General features: G+C 43.6%; 2 protein-coding genes across 5 annotated transcripts in view; one reads left to right on the top strand and one right to left on the bottom strand.

The window, feature by feature from the left end:
* The window catches only part of LOC309615363 (uncharacterized protein), a gene marked incomplete at its 5' end in the record, with an annotated part of 179177 nt that extends 164705 nt beyond the window's left edge, over positions 1 to 14472 (bottom strand). The window contains one exon of the mRNA XM_082364869.1: positions 14220 to 14472. Within this exon, the coding sequence (XP_082220995.1) occupies positions 14220 to 14472 (253 nt within the window). The remainder of the gene's footprint in view (positions 1 to 14219) is intronic.
* The window catches only part of LOC309615355 (uncharacterized protein), a 282265-nt gene that overhangs the window by 229663 nt on the left and 34260 nt on the right, over positions 1 to 18342 (top strand). For 3 of the 4 annotated variants that reach the window (XM_082364850.1, XM_082364847.1, XM_082364842.1), the window contains one exon: positions 621 to 1887. The exons of the other annotated variant lie outside the window; for it this stretch is intronic. In XM_082364850.1, the coding sequence (XP_082220976.1) occupies positions 621 to 636 (16 nt within the window). In that variant the 3' untranslated portion in view covers positions 637 to 1887. Of the gene's footprint in view, positions 1 to 620; positions 1888 to 18342 lie in introns of those variants that run through there. 4 annotated transcript variants of the gene reach the window in all.

The following is an 18342-nucleotide window of genomic DNA, read 5'->3' as shown; positions in this document are numbered from 1 at the left end:
TGATGTGAGGAAATGCGGCAAAGGAAGAAGACCCCTCTCAGCCCTGAGGGCAGCTCCAGAGTCAGTGCCAGTCTGGGAAGAGAGGTAGAGATTCTATTGGCTCCTTTCTGCTCTTTGCTCTCTGGGCTATGGTGCAGCCTCTGCTCTTTGAGTCTTCCGATGAAGCCTGGAAAAACTGGGTGCTCGGTAACCAGACAATGGAGGAATCCTATGGAGAATCCCTCTCCTGACTTTATTTTTGTCTGGATGGAGGTGCTACGCTTCTAGGTTTGCCTCAAACATATGGGGGTAGGGCAAGGGTGAGGAGCTTCTGGCCCCAGCACAACTAGCCACAACCTCAGCCCTCATCAGACTGTATTCTCCACCCCAGAGTCTGCCAACCTCTGTGAGGCTTTCAGCACCTTCCAAATATGTGTCACATATTTGGCACAATCTAGTATTTTCAGTCCTTTATTTTAATAAGGTAGACAAATGTCTCACATCCCTGGCTTGTGTGTTCGGCTCCAGCTCTCTCTCCCCTCTACTCAATGGTATTGGCTTCTGTATTTATGACTTGCTACATGATCTTATCCCTGTGGGTATTTAGACTCATTATCTTTAAAGCCATACCCCTTTGACAGTGAACTTCCCCGCTGACATCCTCAGCTAGGCATGAGCTGACTCCTGATTTTGAAGGGCAGGACCACTGCTGGGGCCCTGAGGACCACAGACCCCATTACAGCTTCTGGACTGAGAGTGACCCAAAGTCGCAAGGGGAGGTTTAGGATTTTCTGCAGATTTTCTTTTAAGACTTTAAAGAACTGACTGGGAAATGGAGAACAGTTTTCAGCCACCTCCATGAATGAACTGTGGGGCTGAGGAGTGAGGGCCTGACGATAAATCCCATATTGGTAACAAACTGTGAAATGATTCCGTTGTGCTTTTGCTCCAGCCCTTACTTTTATGAGTAAGGGCTCTCGTAAAAGCCCACAGAGCAGTGTTTACCAACTTTGTAAGATCATTTCTGAAATTATTTTACAATGAAACTAATTATGAATAAATATCTAAGAGAATATGCATATAAATTGTGCCATTTGCAGTGTTGTTTTTCTTTTTGTACATATCCTCTAATTGATTGTCTTTAGACCCTGTTCTTACCTTCTCATAATCATGATTACTCATATTACAGAATAACAGATGCACTCTTTTGCCTTTACATGGCATGTAAGTTAATAGCCCTCTCTTCTGCCATTCATCTACTCATTCATTCATTCATTCAACAACTGTTTACTGAAAGTTTGTTAAGTGCATGGACATCAAGATGCTATGATTTAAAATGATCCAACCAGAGTAGCAATCCTATTTTGCCCCCAGCTACTTCCCTTTCTCTTCCCATCTTTAACAATTTTACATGTTCTTCATTTCCCGTTTACTTTTTAACCATTGATATCTGCCCTCTGCCCTCACTATGCTAATTGGTCACCTTCTACTTTGTGTCTTCTTTTTGCAAAGTCTTGGTTTCCTTTACTTTACTAACATTACTCTCTCCTATCTCTCCTAGTTCTTTTTTTCTTTTTTTCCCCCGCTCAGGCCTCTACATTTCTACATTTGTGTTTTTATCTGCTTGCCCTTTTAATATGTTACCTCCCTTCTCTTTTCTTCCAATTAAGTCACTTAATTTTCTGTTTTTTAAAAATTTATTTTATTGTGGTAAGGACAGTTAACATGAGCTCTACCTGCTTAAATTTTTGAGGGTACAACACATTCCTGTTGACACTAGGTACAACTTTGAAGAGCAGATCTCTCGAGCTTATTCATCTTGCTTGACGGAAGCTTTATGCCCTTTGATTAGTAACTCCAACGAAGACATACAAATGGCCAACAGGTATAGAAAAGGTGCTCAGCTAATCATCAGGGAAATGCAAGTCAAAACCACAATGAGATATCACCTCACACCCAACAGTATGGCTGTTATCAAAAAACAAAAGCCAAGTGTTGTCAAGTAAATGGAGAAAGTGAAACCCTTGTGCACTGTTAGTGTGAATGCAAAATGTTGCAGCCATTATGGAAAACAGTATGGCGTTTCCTCAAAATATTAAAAATAGGACTACCATAAAATGATCCAGAGATCCCCTTGGTACATTCCATGTAGAGTCCATAAAAGAGACCACAGAATCATGGATGTTATATATGCTGAGGCCTTGCCAAAAAGCAATGTGAAGTCACTCAATCTCCATCTAGCTCATTCCTGGAGACTCAAAAGACCATTACAAAAGCATACTTGGTGAGGATAATGCATGAGGGTCACAGCCACCCCACTCTCCTCTTACTGTGGTGGTGCCTGTTCATCTGGCTTCAGATCCACCTCTTCCTTTGAGTTTCTACTGACTCTTGAAAAAGGCCATATATGCTGATATAATCTTGAGAGGCCTTGTTGAGAGAACAGGAGGTCTTAAAGTATCAGAAGGGGGAAAAGTGCATGAGTGACCTTTAGGAAATCTCAAGATCTTGAAATCTATTTCCAATGAATTCCAGAGCCAAATTGGACATCCAGACTACAGAGTGTTAGAGCCCATTTTTTACATTGGATCCAGAACTTAGATTCTTATCAGTCTGTTTCACTAGCCCTTCGCCTCTAGGCAACGGGAGTTTAGATGAGCAGATTCAGCTCCATCCAAGCTCTGAGTAGGAGAGAACATAAGCTTGGCTCCTCCCATCAGTGATGTCTAATGTGGTCAAATCTTCATGTTCATAAATCTGGGATCTAGGGTGGGCTCTGAGTCCTCAAATGGCCATCGAGCACCAGATCTTCTCTAAGACTATCTACATTTGCTCAGACTAAATAACCAGGCTTGATTTCAGTTCCAACGTCCAGGCCCTCCAAGCCATAGTCCAACTGACTAAGCCCCTAAACCCTGCCTAGCTCTTACCAGTCCTTTCTTAGATGGTCCTGGACCCTGTTTTCCATACCTTTGGTCAATGATTATAGCTTCCTTCAAAACAGAAAAATTTCCCAAGAAACTACCATCCTCATAACTTCTGGAATAGCCATCGTTGGGGGATTCCAACCACACCTCAACCATCAGATTAGACCATCTTTCCTGACCTAGATCCTGTTCCAGTTCACTGTGACCCATTGCACACTGTTGTTTACATACTGGTCACTCTTTCAGTGCCCAAGAGACAGCTTAACATTTAGGTCAGTCCCCGTTGCCCATCTGGTTTCAGCATCCTATTTGTTCCCTTTGACTCATGCTAACAATGTCCTCATAGACAATCTTTCCTGAGTTATGCTACTAGGACCTATTGGAGCAGATTTCTAAAGAATGTAAGAAAGCAGAAGTGGGTTATAGACATTTTATTGGTTTTGAGGTTCATTTAGAATTGACTGACCCTTAGAGGACCCCCAGTTCCCCAAGACCAGCCAGACCAAGAATAGGCTTCCTGTGACTATTAAAGAATGCATTCGTCTACTTTCTAGGCTGAGACGCAGAAGTGGCTAGTGGCCACAACACATTTTCAGTGTATTTCCTTGTATCAGCCTATGGTTCTTCTAAAATCTGACACTAGTGAATTACTTGCCTCTAGTACTATAGCAACCAGCATGTATCAAATGTTTGAAAAAGGAATAGAAAACTGGACTTTATCATCTAATTTTGCTTCCCAAGTATATGTTTTTACCAATCACTTTGACACAATAGCATTAAAAAGTTCAAGAAAGTCATCAGATTGATTAAAATTGGAAAGCTGGAGAATGCCATTATTATTGGGCATATGGGTATTTGGAAACCTTCACATGACTGCTGATTTAAACATAGACTGGTGCAGATATTCTGGAAATGACCTGGTAATATTTAGTTAAATTAAACATTCACTATAACAAGCAGTACAGTTCCTGAATATAATTTTTTAAAATACTCTCACACACCAGAGGGCATGCTCCATGACATTTATCATAGTGCTGTTTGTGATGGTGGGAGGAAATCATGGTGTCTGTCACTAGTGGGTAAGTAAAACATGGTAGGTGCCAACTGTAAAGTATTCTGCAGCCATCAGAAGCAAAGAGCCAATGTTTACAAAGCCACATGGGTAGGTCTTAGAAACAATAGGCAATAATAATAAAGAGAAAATAGAATGAGTTATCTAACATAATGATACTTGTATAAATTAGAAAACATGAACAAATGTTTTATAAGAACACATGAAAACAAAAGGATATCATCAAACACATTCACATGACTGCTTGTGGTAGGGGGACGAATGAGAATGGCAGTGAGCAATTGAGAAATGGAGGCCAAATGAGAAAGGTGATAGATAGATTAAAAGATGGATGGATGAATGGATGCATGGATGGAGGGATGGATGGATGGATAGATGGATGGACCGATAGATAGATAGGTAGATAGGTAGATAGGTAGATAGATAGATAGATAAAAAGATGGATGGATGAATGGATGGAGGGATGGATGGATGGATAGATGGACGGACCGATAGATAGATGATAGATAGATAGATAGATAGATAAAAAGATGGATGGATGGACGGACGGATGGACAGATAGATAGATAGGTGATAGATAGATAGATAACATGTAAGTGAGACAGGTCAAGAGAGAAGCTTGTGCAAACCAATGATATGGTGTCATGGACTAAGAAGTATAATTAACAACTTTCTGTACTTGAAATCCAGAAATAAACTACAACAGTCCAAGAAAGCTGGTAAGTTTCTAGGGCAATAGGACATTATCGCTGAGGCACACCTGAGATTGAGATTAAAAGCTAAACACTAAATTGGGGTATTGCTTAAACTTTACTCTGCCTGTGACACCTGGATTTGCCATGAACATCCCACCTGGCTCCTTGAGACATCTCTCTGGTTACCAGCCAACACTGAGAGCCTAGACTGGGACCAGTCCACAGGCTCAGCATCTTTAACAGAGGATGCATAAGCAGCTGCTAGATGGCAAGACGAAGTGAGGCAGCAAGGGGGGATAACACCCAGTAAAGATATCTTAGAGTAATACCCAATAATCCAATAGTATTGCAAGACCATAGAACCGGAAAACTGCAATGGCTGACAGCCCAACCTGGTAAATGCAGCAAATGACAAGTGACTTCTCTGGAAAAGCTCAGCCTCTGCAGCCCGGGCAAACCCAAGGACACCCTTCACGTATATCAATGGAAAGTAGACTTTCCCACTCTCACTCCTTCTTCTAGTCACTTATCCACTTACGCTTACAGCTTCAGGCCCAGAGATCACAATGCAAATGACAACATTGTATTGCCTTCGAAATAATTCATTTTTCACAAGAGTCCCTCTTAGAGAATTCATATGTGGTTGGAGGATTACCAGTCCAGGGCTAAGTTGCCCAATATGGCAGTCACTAGCTACATGTGGCCACTGAGCACTTGACATGTGGCTAATTCAAATTGAGATGTGAAGACCTAGTAAGATAAAAAGAATCTCAGAAGTCTCATTGATAATTCTGATATTCAGTAAATGTTGAAATGATATTTTGGAAATACTAGGTTAGATAGAATATATTGTTATTAAATTAACTTCACCTGTTTCTCTTTACTTTTTCTCAAGTTGCTAGTAGAAAATTTTAAATTACATCTGTGACCCACCTTCTATTTCTCTTAGACAATGTTGGTCTGAGAACTTGTACGTTGATTTATAGCTCTCTTTCAGTTAGTAATGTGAAACGAAGCCTGGTATTTTCCTGCAATGGTGGAAGATTCTCTCTTTTAAATGATACTGTTCAATTGAAGACTCACATTCGGTCCCCTAGCATTTCTTGTCAGTGGCGATTCCCACTTGAAGCCTCTGGCCTTTTCTACATTTTTAATTCCACCTTTCCACACTACATAGAGGATGATCACAACACAGTAGACCAAGAGGTTCATGTAGGTGGGGGACAGCCTGCTGCACGTCCCAGTGGTGATCTAAATTACATTCGAGTTGCTCAGGACTTTTGTGCCAAGACATCTTGTAACATCCAGAAGATCTCTTCTGGGCTTCTTACTATACTGGCATAAAAGCCCACTGACCACCTAGGATGGAAAAGAAATGAAAACAATTCATACCTAAATATGTCACTTTCCACTGTAAAGGGAAGTCAGAAAATAGAAAACTCATTCACCTCTTATTCCCAGAATTCAATGTGATAAGAAGTCAAGATTAAAAAAAAACAACTATGCTCCTTTGAAGTTAGAAAAAAAGCTTTACTTAGTAACAATATAGCATGTATAATTTGAATACTGAAATGTCATGAAAGACCTTTATTAACTTGGGGATAGGGCACAATTTCTAGTTTGATTATAACCACATAAATATATCGTCACTCTTTTTTTATTTTATTTTCCTTCATTTGCACCTGATCCCTGGAGTCAACCGTTGATCATCAGGGGACTTGTTGTAAGTAATGGTCATTTGTGTTTCATAATTATCTTGATTCAACACAATTAGTTCCACATTCTGCTGTTTTCTTCCTAAGGCATCTGTAAACATTTTTTACACAATTCCAGCAAATAGCTTTTGTCAATAATTAAATTTTTTAATTAAAAAAGTAGAATGATCCAAAATAGCTATTTTAGATGTGCTTTACATACCCCTCCAGGAATACAAGAAAATGTTCTTCAAGATACCAGCCAAGAGATTTTCTCTTTCAATTATCATCCACAGATCCACAATTTAGAATGTCTTTGGTCACAGTTTTAATGCGGTTAAAACAACATAAAGCCTGAAGGACATTTAATTTAAAAAAAAGAATGTACTGTGTTTGATTGAATGATTTTGTTTTCTTCCCTTGAATTGTTTTGATTCATTCCACAAAAAATGTGTTGAACACCAGCTATGTACAGGGCGACAGATGCGATGATTGCAAATTTTTCACGTGTATCAGAATCACCTAGATTCTACCTTAGCAACTGATTCACTGAGTTATAAGTGGACCCCAGAAATGTGCACTTGTAATGTCTACCCAAGGTGATTCTGAAATGAGAGGAACTTAAACCCCACTTTTGAGAAATGCTGAAAACAGAGCTTCAGATTCTCTCTTTAATCTTCAGAGAAGTGTGGACTGTAAACTTTTACCCATGAAAATGTCCTTACCCACCTGCAGCTAGGAAAGCATGTTTAAGAAGAGACTAGAAAGTCGGGTGTCATTTCTAAAAAATCCACTTTGAATTTTTAAAAAGGCTTTCTTCAATAATGGCTCCGAAAGTAATAGATTCTTCAGGAATAGGCAAATCTTTTACTGGGAGGTAAAATCTGCAGATAGGAACTGAGCACAGAAAATGCATTCTCTTCTGGCCACGCACCCGAAAGCACGCAGGACCATCTGGAGGGTGTGGCCACCAAAACGGTCCCTGAACACAGCCATTGTGCTGTGCTCCATCCCAAGCCCCGAGTCCCTCCGCGGGTGCTGCATTCAGACACGTGCTTTGTCTCGTCTTCTTTTGTTGTGCTGTTTCCCCCCAGGACAAGGTTTGGCAAATTTTAAACAGTACGATTACAAGCTGATGAGGAAGGTTTCCCTGATGTTCTGAGGCCTGGGAACAGAGGCGGTGTTGCTGATATACACCTAGGGATGGAGAGAAGCAGGCTTCCTCTCACAGAGGTGAGAGCGGAGAGCTGTGACATCGAGGCTCATCCTTGTGACATTAAGTTTTGAACTGAGGGTCCTCCATACTTGTCCTCCCTAGTTCTAACAGGATCCTAACCAGAGAGAGATGAAAATCAGAGTATATCAACACATCAATAAAATACCAAAGTGTGTGTGTGTATATATAAAATATATATCAATAATGGGGTTTCATCAGGTATTGTAAACCAATCAAGTATACCAATAAAACTTGAAAGACTAAAACTGGCGAGCCCCACCCTTGCCATAAGGAAGAACGGTACCAATCCGACCTCAGGAATAGAAATCGGTGGCCTCAGCCTGTCAGGATGCTTTCCCCACAGTGGCGTTAGCATCCTGTTTTAGATTACGGCGTTCTTTTCCTTAATTTCCCTCCAAATTAGTACCCAGTAATAAAAGGTAATTTCCCTATCCACGTTTGGCAATTGTGAGAACATTTAGCCACTTTCAAGTCAGGTGGTGGCACTGGAAGGAAAAGACACGAGGTAGTTAAAAATTTGAAGAATATGTCAATTGGTAAAATTAGATAAAAAGTTACGCTGTGTTCTGCCCTACATTTGGACTATCGCAAGTGAGGCAAACTTTTCTAGGCAAACTGCTGAGGACTGCCAATTTAACAAGCTGTTCCGTGCTGCAAGGGACATATTTATGGACATACTTTCAACAAGACGTACCTAGTGCTACCAAGCTGTGCTGTACTAAAGAGCAGAAAGACTTAGAGCGATAGATTTAAAAAAAAAAATAAAGGATTTCACACATGGGTCCTATTAAAATCAGATCAAGTATTCTGAAATTTACAGGCAAAAATATTTAAAATAATGACAGGGTTGTTGCATGATCTAAGAAGAAAACACCCGGGAAATGTAAAAGATAAGATTGACACAGCATGTTTAGCTCAGGCTGTTGTACAACAAGGCTCTTGAAGGGAGAGAGGAAAAGCCAAGCTACATTGTGAATATTCTCGTTTTTAATCAGTTGGGTCAACATAACTCTAGTGCTATTTAAAATCTAGGCTTATCTCATGAATGTTTTTCAATATAAAGATTACCGCTCACAAAATCTTTCAAGAAAGATTGATTTCATGTCTCTTGATCTTTGGATGGTCCAAAGTCACCTAAAGCCACTATTATTACTGGTACTTATTTATTTTGAGAAGCCATTGGCTGTTTCCTATGAGAGCACTTCCTCTCCTTGGGAGTGTGCTTGGGATACTCATGAGTCAGACTGTTCTCTATTTAAAACTGGCTACCTATTTCTATTTCTGGGAGTGGAGATATCAAGTCAACTAGGAGCTCATCTTCTTTGTTCTGGGGGGAAAAAAAATCATTGCTCTGGAGAAAAAGTATAAATGAACTGGTGACGGCGGTGGTTTGACAAGAACCTGGGGCGTGGCTGCTTTGGAGTGATCCCTCACACATGCATTAATTACATCCATCCATTTATCTGACTACAGAACCTTGTAGGAGGGAAAGAAACAGGACCAAGGACATCTTACTTTGATAGTCAATGTCACTAGAACACTTTTGATGGTCACCGGTGTCTGCACACATTTTTTTCTATAAAGGGACAGGCAGTGACAATTTTAGGCTTTGTGGGCACAGGGTCTCATCACAGGTCCTCAACTCTGCTGCACGAAAGCAGCCATAGATCATATGGAAACAAATGAGCATGGCTGTGTTCCAATAAAACTTTATTTACAAAAACAGGCGGCAGGCTGGACGTGGCCCTGGGCTGTTGGATGACCCCTGGGCTAGGGTGACTCCAACAGAGGCTGCTTGCAGGAGAGACAAAGGACTTCCTAGGAGGAAAGTCATTAGAAGGAAAAGGGGGTCCAAAACTGATAACCAAGCTCTAGGAGCGGGGTTGCTAGAGAGGAGGACTGGCCCGAGGCCCTGAGGTGGCCAAGGCTCAATGCCCTTCTGGAACTACTGTGTGCTCAGGGCAGGGCTACAGGTGTGAGAGCCGAGAGAGCGGCTCACAGGGGACTCTAATCCTGGAGACTTGGGCATGCTGTCCCCCCTTCCCTGGTCCACATGCTGAGAAACCACCAGTGGCCCCATGACCATCCTGACAGAGTGGTATGTCAATAGGCAGGGTGTCAGCTTCTAAACTTCTGGGGTTTGCTGTTGATGCAGGAACATCAGCAGAGAAAGGGGCTCTTCTGCAGTCTGGCCGAATGTTCTAGTCTCTTCCTCTGTAACGTGATATGTCTATGCAGACTAAGCTCTTTGGACTGAGCAAATTCCTAAGGGTCTTGGTCTTGTCATGCAACATCACCAGAAAGAGGAAATTGGATGAAATGCAGTTATTATAATTTGAATAATAAAATAACTGTGACCTCATCCTATACCCTAACCTGGTGAGGGAGGCACACTGACTATAGTTATTAACTAACGTCTCCTCTTTGTTCTTTGGACAAAGGCATTAAACTGAAGAGACCCATGGGTTCGGATCCTCTCCTAAGCCTAGGAATGCGATGCAATCATTAAAGATCTACTTAGGTGGAATTGAGAATAACTCAATTGGATTAAATTAATAACTCAGTGGATTAAAACATCAAGGTGGGTTAAAAGAAGGTTGGTCTCCAGAGATCTAGTCTGGGTTTAGTTATAGAAACAAATTATATCCACTAGCCCTTCTAGCCAATGAGGCAAATCAGGATCTTGTTTGATATTAAAAATAGTTTGTGTCCTTTGGTGATTCATACTTATATACACTTTAGAGTCTTCAATTGCATATTCACTCATCGCTTTATTTTATTCTCAGAACAACGTGTGAGGCACGGAGGAAAAGTGTTCCTATGACCCCCAGTGTTCCTTCAGATGTAGTAACTAAGACCCCCCAAATTTTCAGTGATGTGCTTAAGGTTCCAGAAGAGCAAGTCCCCATCGTTACACTGGTCTCCATCCCAGTCTGTTGTTCCAAATCCCATGTTACACCCCACCCCAGCTGCCCCAGTGCCTTTACGTGTGCAGCCTCTGGGCCACATCACTCCTCATCAAAGGGAGCCTGGAAATGCACCGCAATGTGCAGCTCAAACACTGGCCGCCATCATCTCCTTGCTGAGGTGAGCTGCCTTTCGCTGCAAGCGCCTCTTGACTACCTAGGCACCTCAGGCTGGTTCTTTAGTTTGGAACAAGGTGGCAGGAATCAGAGAAGGGCAACTGGAGAATGCAGAGCACACAACCAGGGGACGCTCAATTTCCTGGGAACAGTGCCATGCAGAGGTCCAGCACACGCTGTGAAACCTTGGGCAAGTTACTTAGCTTCTCTGTGCCTCAATTCCCTCAAATGTAGGATAATGACGGGACCTTCTTCGAGGAAATGCAGTACAGATTAATTGACTGAAAATGTAAAAGTGCTGGAAGCAATGCCTAGGATACTGTAAGTGCTAGGCAAATGTGACACCCAGGATGGTCTCAAAGAAAGAAGTCTTGAGCAGGATAGACAGAAATTTCTATTCACACTGTTGTAGAGAAGTTGTGGGAGTGCTTTGTAAAGTACTGGTCAAACTGTAAACTATCATGGTAATTACCTTCTTTGCAAGCAACTTGTATCACTCAGTGCAATTTTAGGACTACAAAAATGTCAGAAAGTGATTTATATAAAATGTAAATGTGACCCGGTTACCCCTTCTTAAAATTCTTTCTATCACACTCAGAAAAAAAAAAAGAAAAGAAATGCCATCATCCATCCCATCTCTAGCTGTCAAAATCCTAGGCATGCAGAGAATTCCAATAATTACTACCATTTGTGGAGTTCTCACTCTGTGCTAGGCCCTGAGACTTCCATACGTTATCTCATTTAATCCCATGGAAGTGCTATAAGTATAACAAACCCAGTTTTACAGATGATAAATCTAAAACTCGGAGAGGTTAAATAATTTGTCCCATGACAGCATCCAGCAAATAGTGAGGCTGATTTTAGCCCGGGGCCCTAGGATGCTAAAGACCATGTCTTTAACCAACCGCTCTACGTGATCCTTCCACCGAAAAGAATTTCTCCCTATTCTGAAACAGTATAGTACTTTGTTCATATTCTTTTCATGCGAATACAACTCTATCTTGAATTACATTTTTTTCCTGCACATCACAGGTCATCTGCTGGTTTACAGGCTTCACAAAGATAGAGGATAAGCCTTGTGCATCTGTGAACAGAGCCTAGTTGCCCGGCAGGTGCCTGGGGGTGGAGAAGCAGCAGGGTCAAGAGGGAGGGGCACATTCACAATCTGCTCGGGCTTTAACTGCCTTCCTTGAGAATGAGCTAGAAAAGCCCTGCCTCACAGGGTTGCTGTGAGGGCTGTCAAATGACAACAATAACACAATTCAGTAACGAGTTGGATATCCTTTATTCAACGGGGAACAATCCAGAGACTGGGGAGTACAGAGCCTCACAAGCAGCGAAGCACTCTTGCCCAGGGATGCCGAGCTAGAGTGAGTTTTGCCGAGGTTAGAAGCAGCAACGTGGAAACAGGGCCCGACTGGCTGGGAGGTCGGGGATTTCCTTCTGAGACCGGCAGGTCCTGTTTTCTAGGGCGAGGTGAGCTCGCTAAAGCTGAGTGGGAAGATGGTGATTGGTGTGTGATAGTTTCCTTGACACTGAGGTATTTTCAACAAGCGCCGGCGGACTTAGGTTTAGATTTGTGACTTGGGCCGGGCCACTGGGACCGCACCTCCATTCCGTGGGTCTGAATTTGCGAATTACCTTTAACCGGGTCCAGTAAGAAAACAGTTAACATCACTCTAAACAAGACAGAGTACTACCAGCGTGGTCACCGTTCAAGTTTATTAAATTATACTGAAGTCAGGGTGGTTCCTGGGGTAGATTGGCTCTTAACCAGGAAAAGACAGTCAATGGGGATCTGAGCACAGGGAGGAGAAAAAGCGGGGACCACCTGCTGAATTTGCCTGGAAGGTAGAATTTTAAGGAAGGTGATGAGCAATTAAGCAATGGCGAGTAAAGGGGGAAATGTGCAAAACGAAGACAGAGAAGTACAGAGAACGAAGGGGTTCCGTGCTATCAGAACTTGCAACTCGACGGGGGCAGCACACTGGGTGGGCTCTACCCTCCACTCCCCCGCGCCCCGCTGCCTGCGGCCCACAGACCTGGAGCCGCGCCTTCCTGCCACTGATTCCCGGGGCGCAGGAGGCCATCCTCGGTGGGAAGGCCCTCCTGGCTCCGCCCCTCTCCCCAGGCCTTCCAGAAAACCAGGGGCGTTCGCCAGAGAGCTAGGATCCACAGTCCTGGGTTCCCCCAGGCTCTCCCCCCGCGTACGGAAGCTCTAGAAACAACTCCAGGTGAGTTCTCTGAGGGACTATGGTCGTCACCTCTTAAGTTTTCACCACGTTTACCAAGGGAGCCTGAAATGGGGAGAACAGCCTGTTTCCTTGACAGCAGAAAATCGACAGTTGTTTTTTTTTTTTTTAATCCTTTGTTGTCTGTCAAGAATTCCATAGAAATAATTGATGCCTAAAAACACAAGGAAAAGTGCTTTCCCCCCCTCCCCAACTTCAGGGTTTGCTTCCAAGGAGATTGACGAGCGGGAGGAGGCGGATTTCTGAAACGTGAGCAGCGAGCAACAAAGACCCCCAGAGGCAGGGGACGAGCTCGGTCCCCGACATCGCCGTTCCCGAGTCAAGGATGTCTCTGCAGCCTCGGGACCGGCAGGCTGCCTGGGAAGCACGAAGGCAACATTTCAAAACAAAAACAAGCCACAAACAAACAAGCGCTGCAGAAAGGGCCAAGTCCGTTTGCACGGCCGACCGGGGCCCAGGCAGAGCTGCTGGAGACCCGGCCTGGTTCCAGCGCGTCGGGATCTCGGTGCCGCCTCGGGAGCCGCGCCGCGAGCCACCCGGGGGCGCCCTCCAGGCCGGGCTTTCTAACGCGGGCCGGGGGGTCTGCGGCGGCCGTGGCCCCGGGGCTGGCAAACCCAGCGTCCGCCCGGCCCACTGATTATTAACGAGCCATCCTCGAAAAAAGACTGGCGGGGGAGGCTGCGAATTGACTCGCCTACACTCCAGAGAAAACAAAGGGGATGGAGGCGGGGCAAGGGGCACTGGGGAACCGGGCGCGAATGCAGCTTTCAAGTTCAAAGGGCTTATTTTGCATGAGAAAACACACGGGGACGTGAGGATTGGTGGTTGGCATCCCCTCTCCCCCGTCTTTAATATCAGCTCAGCAAAAAGTCGCGATAAAACCACTGGCCTCTGGGACTCCTCAAAAGAAAAGAAATCCCTTTCTTCTGTGTCCTTATGTACAAGGGTAAAGACCAGCTTCCTACGTCCAAGTCGCCAGTGCTGAAGGGAGGGCGAGCAGCGGGGCGCCCAGCCGGAGCCTCTGTCCTCCGCCGGTTCCAGATTCCACGGCCCGAGGCGATGGTTTGCATTTTTAGGACGACAGCCGGCTCTGGGCCAGCCGGAGACCTCTCGCCAGGCTTCACTACTGCGCACAGAATGCCACGAGCGAGCCTGTGGTCACTGCGCGCTGACCGAGCGCGGCGAAGCCCGCGATCCCGACCCCTTCTTCCAGCCCGCGCACCCCGCATCGCACCACGGTACCCCAAACCCGAGCTCTGTTCCTGCGTGCCGCGCCCTACCTGGGGCGCAGTGCTCCCGCTGGAAATCAGGCTGTGGCGCCGTGCTCGCTCTTTGGGGTCTTCCCCTCCAGAGGGACTCAGAGAAGAGCTGCCTTTGCCAACTGAACTTTGTCGTTGGAAACCACCCTCTCTCTTCCTTCCCCTCTGATGTGCTTCCTGAGACTGAGTCTCCGATGCACCATCTCCCCTTGGGGCCGGGATGGTTGGGAACACGGATAGCCGGGAATACAGACCCCTCTCTTTTCAAGGTCATTTACCTTCTCAGTGACCTCCCCAACTGCAATCGTCTTCTGTGTCTGGCCTAAATCATAACTGTCCTCTTACAAAGAAACCCCACAGCCCACAGCCGCGGACCTATCACCATCCAATCCCATCTGTTAGGAAGGGATGCCCCTCAATGTACCATTTCAAACAAGGATGAATGCTTGCAAGCCAGAGGATGGGTCACCATCGTTTGTTCAATGCTGACACACCAAGCATTCTAACTCAGTATATCAAAATAAGGCTATGGAAGTACAAGACTACTGCCTGTAAGATTACTGATTGTTTTGAAGGAATTATTTCCATGGAAAACATTTAAGCCAAGTTGACCTTGACCTTGAAGCTCCAGTAAACTTTTCTGAGCCTCTGGGGCTGAAATTATGTGGAAGACTATTAGACAAATCAAACATCTGAATCTTTGAAGACAGCCACCAGGAGAGATGTGATGTGGGAAACTAAGAGCAAACCACAGACCACTGGCTAACAGGGAGGTATGCAAAGGGAAATCAATGTATTATATAGCAGCTTCTTCTCACCTGTCCCATTAGTTAGGGCATGGGCTCAGCAGCTCTAACATAATGAGGCTCACATAAGACAGAAGCTTATTTTTTCTTTGCTTAGCAGTCCAGAGATGAACAGACCAGATCAACAGAGCAGGTCTGCTCCACAAAGTTATTCAGGGACCTAAGCTCCTTCCCGCTCATTGATTGGTACTGACTGCTATGGCAGTAGTTCTCAAACTTTAATGCAGAGGTTGGTAAACTGTTTCTGTAAAGGACAGTATAGTAAATATTTTAGTCTTTGCATCTCACATGTAATCTCAATTATATATTCTTTGCTTTTGTTTTTCTTTTCTTGTTGTTGATTGTTGCAACTCATTAAAAATATGAAAACTGTTCTTGGCTCACTGACCATACAAAAGCCAGCTGCCATAGTCCCTGCTTTAGAGCGTCAGAATCACCTGGAGGGCTTTTTGAGCCCACCCCAGAGTTTCTGATTCAGTAGGTCAGAGGGGGACCCAAGCATGTGCATTTCTAACAAGTACTCATGTGATGGTGATACGGGTGGTTTGGAAACCCCACAGTGAGAACCACACTCTGCAGTGTTGTCTTTGCCTTCATGGTCAAAGCTGAATCTCCTGCAAATGCAAGTTCCAGAGCAAGAGAAAAGGGAAAAAGCCTTTTTAAGTATATGATCAAGAAACTGTACCCTTCACTTTCACTCATTTCCAATTGGCCTGATCTCAGTCACAGGGCCGTGACTAGCTTGCAAAAGAAGTTGGGAAATGTAGACGTTTGTTGGGCTGTGCACCATGGTCCTGCAGTCCTTGCAGTTGCCCAGCTGCGAGACGGAAGAAGGAGCCCGGAGTCAGCAGCAGAGACACCTGTGATTTATTGGACAGGGAATCTTACAAGTCAGAGGCAAAGGTCCCGGAACAACACCCCACCGTGTACGGCCCATGGGCAGGCAGGACAGGGCAGCAATCTTCACTACACAGGGGAGGCGGAGGCTATCAACCATAAGGGAGCATGGTGTCAGAAGGGCTCCTTGGTTGCCAGGGGCACTGCTTGAAGGAACGCACCCCGCAAAGATCTTTGAGTTAACAACCCTTGCGAGGGCCGATATTTCCTGTTGATGACCGAACATACTGGAGCCATTCTGGTCTGAGGAACAGAACTAATGGATCATTATCTAGGGGTCTGGCAATCAAGCAGGCAGTTACTGATTAAACCTTCAGCTTAGGAGGGGAGGCAGGGCCAGGTCAGGCAGTGGATGTACAGAAAGCAAGAGAGCAGCCTTCTTATGGGGCCTGACCATACAAAGTTCACGAGCCCTGCTCCAACTCAAGAGGTTTTATTATGAAGAGGAAGAAGAGGAGAATTCACTTTGTGGATCCGTTAGCCACTTCTGCCACACCGGGAAAGAAGGGGACCCGTGGAAGGTCTTCCACACTTTGTCAGATTGACCTCACAGTGACTACCCTGGGATGGATTACAGTTCCCCTCTACTACATTCTCAGACAAAAAGTAAACTCATGGCACACCAGAGGGACCTTAACAAGTATACAGAGCAGACAGCTACCACAGGAATAACCTAAGTTCCCGCTTCCTAAATAAACATCTGTTCTATGTGCCCCTCATGATGCTACAAATTCTACAAGTCCCAGTTCATGGCTTCAGATCCTTCAAGCTTTTTAGTCTTAATCAGTTTCTAACCACTTCTTCTAGTTGAAATTTACCAACCATTTCTGGTTAAAATAAATAAATAATAATAAATCATCTCTGTTTTATATTTACACTGAATCAATATCACAGAGATTAAATGTAAACTTTTAAATAACCATAAAATTACTTTATAACTTTTTAAATTGAAGTATGGTTGATTTACAATATTGTGTCAGTTTCAGATGGACAGCAAAGTGATTCAGTTAAAATATGTTTTTTTTTTTAGATTACTTTCCATTACAGGTTATTACAAGATATTGAATATCTTTGTGTTACACAGTAAATCCTTATTGTTTATCTATTTCATGTATAGTAGTTTCTTAATCCCATACTCCTAATTTATCCCTCTCCCTCCTCCATTTCGCTTTTGGTAGCCATAAGTTTGTTTCCTACGTCTGAGAGCTTGTTTCTGTTTTGTGTGTGGATTCACTTGTATTATTGTTTAGATTCCACATTTTAGAATATTCATGTAATCCTGGGGTAGGAAAACACTCTACATGGTGGTAAAGAGAATCAATAAGGTTAAGAATGTCTGATTTGACTACAATAAAATAAATAAGCCACATTCCTAAATAATATGCCCCAAATACAAAGACCAACAGATATAGGGGGGAAATACTTGCAACAAGTGTAACAATGAAAAATATTAATACTCTACCCAAAGAACATGGAAAGCAATTTTCAAAAGTGAAGTATGCAAATAACCAAAGAACATAAGAATGTATTTGTCTTCATAAACAAATATATTCACATTAAAATATATCTTTTTTCCAATCAAATTGGCAATTTACTTCCTACCAATGGGTCAATGTGGTAGGGAAAAGTGCACACTAATTCTGTACTAAGAGCGATATATCTGAAGTTTGGTTATATTCATCGAAAGTTTTAAACACGGATAATTGTGGGCAGGTCCTTAGGCTGGCCCTCATGACCCTGCCTCCTGGTATTCGCGCCCTTCAGTCATGCTCTTCCCCGGCGTATCACGGAACCTGTGACTTATGTCTAGCCAACAGAATAAATACTGCAAACGAAGCAGGATATATGTGATTGCATGATTACGTTACATAAGATTGTAACACTTCTTGCTGGAGTATTTTTCTCTCTCCCTTGCTGGCTTGAAGAAGCAAGCCACCGTGTTGTGGGCTGCCTATGTTGGGAGGCCACATAGCAATGAACTTTCAGGCTATCTCTAGGAGCTGAAGGTACCCTCTAGCCTATTGCAAGCAAGAAAATGAAGCTTTCAGTCCTACAACAGCAAGGAAATGGATTCTTCCAACAACTTGAGTTTGGAAGTGGATGTTTTCCAGGATAGCCTCAGAGCAGACCTCAGCCCCAAATGATGACTGACACCTTGAAGAGGGACCAGCTAAGTTATGCCCAGACTCTTAACATATAGCAATTGAGATCCTAAAAGTGTGTTGTTTTAAGCTGTTAAGTTTCAGTAATTTGCTGTGCAGCAGTAGATACTACTACGTGTGTATTAACCCCAAAATTCTACTTCTAAGAATTTATCTAAAAAGCTTAGCCACAAGGATACTCACAGCAGTATTTTTTTAATTATGAAAAATCAGAAGCAACCAATATATACAAAAATAGAGAATGTGTTAAATTATGGAAAATCCACAAAAGGAAATATT

The sequence above is a fragment of the Balaenoptera borealis genome, assembly GCF_965194805.1.
Source record: "Balaenoptera borealis genome assembly, chromosome: 17".
Lineage (NCBI taxonomy): Eukaryota > Metazoa > Chordata > Mammalia > Artiodactyla > Balaenopteridae > Balaenoptera > Balaenoptera borealis.
The sequence above is the reverse complement of the archived record's forward strand: the minus strand, read 5'-3'. Positions and strand labels throughout refer to the sequence as shown.